General features: G+C 34.8%; 1 protein-coding gene across 1 annotated transcript; it reads left to right on the forward strand.

The window, feature by feature from the left end:
• The first annotated feature begins 555 nt into the window (after positions 1–555).
• On the forward strand, positions 556–3,366 carry LOC107583436 (collagenase 3-like). The gene is made up of 10 exons (XM_016269636.1): positions 556–616; positions 726–973; positions 1,048–1,196; positions 1,862–1,990; positions 2,135–2,296; positions 2,378–2,507; positions 2,604–2,734; positions 2,838–2,997; positions 3,080–3,183; positions 3,266–3,366. The coding sequence occupies exons 2-10, from the start codon at positions 801–803 to the stop codon at positions 3,364–3,366; spliced, it is 1,239 nt and encodes a 412-aa protein (XP_016125122.1). The 5' UTR covers positions 556–616; positions 726–800.
• The last annotated feature ends 2,262 nt before the right edge of the window (positions 3,367–5,628 follow it).

Below are 5,628 nucleotides of genomic sequence, written 5' to 3' on the forward strand. Positions count from 1 at the left end.
TATATATATATATACATTTAAATACGTTTTTGTGATATAAATGTATGAATGGCCATTCCCAAAATCCCTGCATGAACTATCACAATTATTTAAATTTCATTTAGTAGTTATTTTATATGACAAATTTAGGTAAAAACACACAGCCACCAAAATAAGACCACAAAATGCTTGTAATAATCATCACTGTATTAGGAAAGTTCTGAAAACAACAGCTGACACTTTTTTTGCCCTTTGTGGTGTGTATAAATATAAATATTGAGAAATATTGCTGTTAAATAAAAGTGCGTGGAACAGAAATCACAGAAATATCTTGGCAAGAAGAAATGGTTTGTGTTAAAGGAAGCTGGTAATCCTGTAATTACTGTCTTGTCTGTCAGTTTAATGGTTTACTCACAGAAACTTGCGGCTGATGACTTCATCTTGTTGCTCAAACCCTCACAGTTCTAAGAGTATATAAGCCTCAATCGAACCTTTGCCAGTCAGAAGCGCAAGAGCGTAAGAAGCAGCTCACAACATGAGGATTCACCGTCAGTTGTGTTTTCTTGCAAGCCTGGTGCTTGTTATTCGCGCTGGACCGATTTCACAGCCATCTGACAAAGATGAAGCCACTGCAGAGGTATGTTTTTTTGTTTTAATATAATACTTGTTTGTGTGTTTTGTTTGTCTTTGCTCATAATTTCTCTCTAATATTCTCTAATAATTCCATGTTTTTTTTAATCCTATAGCATTACCTGAAGAGCTTTTACAATCTAACAGATCTAACAGATGAAACAACTGCTGTCCGAAGAGAGGCCAGTCAAATGACTGAGAAGCTGAAAGAGATGCAGAAGTTTTTCGGTTTTAAGGTCACTGGAAAGCTGGACAAAGAAACAATGGAGATGATGAAGAAGCCCCGCTGTGGAGTTCCAGATGTTGCTGCGTACTCCACATTTAAAGGCAAACCCAAATGGCAGACCAACAAGCTCACCTACAGGTGTGTATAATAACAGTTCACTTGGTATGACATACAAAAGAAAGAAGCAAATAGAGACTATGGTGCTTTTACAGAATCGTGAACTACACCCCTGACATGTCAGTAGCTGAAGTGGATACATCCATGGAGAAAGCCCTGCAGGTCTGGGCCAAAGTCACTCCTCTGAAATTCACCCGTATCAACAGGGGCACAGCTGACATCATGATCTCCTTTGGTACAAGGTGTAAGTTGTCTATCTATCTGGGTTTATATTTTGTTGAATTCTTTTCAGTTTAATTCAATGTGACTGATGATAAATGCAGACCAATTGGTCATGCACTGTCATTACAATACGATTGTTCAGTGGAATAATTATTATTTGGGTTAAATCCAAGTATCACAACACATAGTCCTAATCTATTGTCTCAAGGCCACATTTATGATATTTATAAAATGGCACAGGTTTATCTTAGAGAAAATAATAGCGAAGTTTGAATTCAGTAAAAAGCATTTTTATTTTTCTGGAAAACGGAACAAAGAGCATGCGGCGTTTGTGTGAGGGGACGCTTGCCTTGCACTTGTAAAATAATTTATTTGATATGTGATTCTAATATTGCACACTTATTTAAAGAATCCAAATTCTCTCGAATTCAGTGTTTCAAATGGCGTAAAATTCACGATTTAGCGGTCATATTCCAAGATCAGTGCATCTAGAGTCAGATCAATCGTTACCAGCCTAAGCACAAAATTTATTTGAATGGCTTAACTAAAGCCAAGGCTAGGTTCTGTGATTTATAAATATTTTTATATAACTTTAATATTGTCTATTAAAATAGAAGACCTCGTTATTTATATATTAGGCTACTTAGTTATTGAACACTAAATATAAAATTAAACTCTTCCTTACAGATCATGGTGATGCTTACCCGTTTGATGGACCAGAAGGCACTTTGGCTCATGCTTTCGCTCCCTCTCCTGCAATTGGTGGAGATGCACATTTTGATGATGATGAGTTTTTCACTTTCCGTTCATCAAGAGGTGAGTTTTTCTAAATGTAGCCTAGTTTTCAGAAGTTCTTCATTTTAGTAGTGCAATAAACTCATCACCACAGATTGTAACTTAAGCACCACTCACGTTTGATTTTTATTTGTACCTAAACAGTGCTGCTTAATTTCTCCACAGGATTTGTCCTGTTCTTGGTGGCTGCCCATGAGTTTGGTCACTCTTTGGGCCTTTCTCATTCCAATGTTCGTGGGGCTCTGATGTTTCCCACATACAGCTTTACCAGTCCGGATCGTTTCTCTTTACCCTCTGATGATATCAGAGGGATTCAGTCACTCTATGGTAAGCATATGATCTTAAAGAGCACGTCTACAATCTTTAAGTCGAAAATATTCAGTAATTTGTTTAATGTGTTTCCTTCAGGTCCAAACAAAGACAGAACCCTCATCCAACCTGATCCAAATGTGCCAACAACTCCTAATGCTTGTGACCCTAATCTGATCCTGGATGCAGTTACAACTCTAAGGGGTGAAACAATGTTCTTCAAGGACAGGTAATACAAATAAAAATCCAGTGTATTTATATACAGTATATATATATAGACCTAAAATATTTAAATTAAATCATGTCTTCATGTCTGTCTCTGCAGCTTTTTCTGGCGTAGATCTCCGAGCAGAAGTGTGACGCAACTTCCGATCAAGAGTTTCTGGGCCAGCGCTCCTGATAATATAGATGCTGCTTATGAGGATCCAGTGCAAGATAAACTTTTCTTTTTCAAAGGTATCTTCTCAGACAATCCGGGAATGCTGAAACCACAGTCACACTTACAATCTCTATATCTGTGCTCAGAAAAACTCTTAGTGTAGTCTGTCTTTGTTTACAGGTAGACAAGTCTGGGCTTTTAATGGCATCAGTCTTGTGCCCGGCTATCCCAAGACTCTCAGCAGCTTTGGTCTGCCATCATCAGTGAGAAAAGTTAGTGCTGCCGTCCATGTCAGATCCTCAGGAAAAACACTGCTCTTCATTGACAAAGTTTATTACAGGTGCGTCAAGTGCTACATCATAAGCCCTTATTATTAGCTCTGAAAAGCTGTTGGAATGTTAAATCTCCCCTTTTTTTGGTAGCTATGATGCAAGGGCAAAGAAGATGGACAGAGGGTATCCCCAACGAGTGGAAAGTGGATTTTCAGAGATGACTGGAGCGGTTACAGCAGCCCACATATCCAACGGTAGTGTTTCTAATCTCTTTTTCTACAAGCATTAATGTGCAATGATTATACTTCATAAAACTGAATGATTTTTTTCTTCCAGGTTACATTTATCTCTACAGTGGGACAAATGTGTACGAGTTCGGATTATACAGTAAGAAGTACTTGCGTGAGCTGAAGAATAATTTTTTCTTGCCCTGTTAGTTGAGCTTCCCTGAAAGAAGAAGCGGATGTACATTTAGAAGGTTATTTTACAACTACAGCATTTTTAAATGCATGTACATATTTAAACAAATTAATTGTTCAATTAATGTCTTCTTTCTGCTGTTTGTCACTGTACTTTTAATATAACTCAAAGAATGTATTTTTACACAATCAATTTAATGTTTTTTTTTCTTCAAATAAACTAAAGTGCCTATTTTAACTTAACAGCATGTGAGTGTCTTCATTTTGAAAGGGAGATTGATTTTGGTGTGGATTTTAACGTTTTAAAAGACCTGATTTACAGCGCAGACATATATAACTATTATAAATCCAATATCAGCATTGTAAAAATATCAAGCCATCTAAATTCTCAATAATAAGTAAACCTCTAAAGCTTTATAAAAGGTCAGACTTTTTGTGAAAGCATGTTGACACTTGCAGTTGATACAGTATTATGAGCCTGTGAGGAATGGATGAGTATGTGCCTTGTCAACATGTGTTTGTACAATAAAAACAAAGCTAGTCCTTCTGTTACGTTTATGGGTCACATAATTCCTGTGGTCACATTTTAGGGCATGAATAAGGATGTTCCGAAGTGCCTCTGTTAAACAGCCTCAGGAGTTGTGCTTTTGTGTTTTTATCTCAAGTATGCATCACTAGTATGTGCCCTGAAGGGAATTCCAGTGGTTATGCAAACCTAAACCTAAAATAAGAAAAGAAAAGAACAAAGCACCATCAATTCACCAGTGGTTTCAAGAGATTTACAGTGTACTCCCATTTGAAAGAATTAGTGCATCACTTAAGGGGAGTGTGGATACTTTCAGATGTATCTGGTCTCCTTTTTTTTGCCATCTTACCAGACTCAACTAAAAAAACTTTAGAGCTCAGCCAGGTAGACATACCATGGAGAATGCTGTAATTTCTTTTCATATTTAATGCTGTTGTTATGCATGCACACTTTCCTTGGGGTGGGTGGGTATGTTTGTAAATTTGTATTTTATGATTATTATTATTTTTATGTAATTTTGACATTTGTAATTATGTATGTTATTGTTGTTAAAAACCAATAAACATTCAGTCAAGAAATGAAAAGAAAAAAACTGCCTTGCTTCTGGCCTGTCACGGGCTAGACTATAAACATTTGATGCTTATTTAATTTTATTTCAGTCTATTTGTGTCAGTTTGACTTCCGAGAACCCATTCAAGTCATTTTTTAATTTTCACAAAGCCTACTTTAGAAACTATTTAGAGTTGATCTTGGTCACTTTAGCACTATTTTCTCAAGTGGTACATTGTCAAATTCTTAGAAAACAAAACTATAAAGCTTATCATGATCACAAATGTTTTTAAATCATTTTAATTCTTACAAAATGTAAAATACAGAAAATATTTGTTTAAATTGAATTAAGTTAGATTTCTCTCTGCCTATAAATTTACCAATTAGCCTAACTAATTGTATTATATAATATTATATAATAACTTAATGATGATGTATGTATTTAAAACAGGCCCAATGAGGCACTAAGCTGTCAAACATTTTAAATATATTTCAGCAATCTAATATGTAGTAGCCTATTGTCATTCCATCTTAGGCCAGTTGAAGTCGTAGTGGTGCGCATGTTTTATAGCTGCTTGCAACGTTGAAAATATTTGACAAATTTATGACACGAGATAAAATAAAAATCTGAGACCTAAACTTTATTAATTCATATCAAATATTCCTTACCGCTCCATTCGGAAGCCTTCTTTTCTTTTTTTTTTTTTTTTGAGAAAACGTTTATGAACATCTACTTTCCCTTACCAAAAAGTAGTATACTTCAAGTTTATTTTAGTAAGTATACTTAAGTAAAGTTCAAGAATATTTTTAAGTATACTTTATGTAGTAAGTTTACAAATATCAGTGTACTAGTAGTATACTTGTAAGTGTACTATTTCAATACTCCTTGGGACTAAATTGGCCCACTTTCTAGTATATAACAGTATACTTTTAAGTATACTTTATGTATAACAGTAGTAAACTTTGAGTACACAACTAGTTTACATCAAAATATTTAGTTTGTACTGCAACTATACTAAAAGTGAACTTCTAGGTATACTGATAGTTTACTAATTAAATACTTGTAGTAGCATTTTTAGTACACTTTGAAGTATAATCTCAGTAAACTACTAATTTACTAATTTATACTACTATGTCCCTATTTATGTATTAATTTGTATATATTTTGTTACATGAATATCTGAACATACAAAACATCAAAAGAA

This window comes from Sinocyclocheilus grahami, unplaced genomic scaffold (genome assembly GCF_001515645.1).
Source record: "Sinocyclocheilus grahami isolate Dianchi unplaced genomic scaffold, SAMN03320097.WGS_v1.1 scaffold53.1, whole genome shotgun sequence".
In the NCBI taxonomy this organism is placed as follows: domain Eukaryota; kingdom Metazoa; phylum Chordata; class Actinopteri; order Cypriniformes; family Cyprinidae; genus Sinocyclocheilus; species Sinocyclocheilus grahami.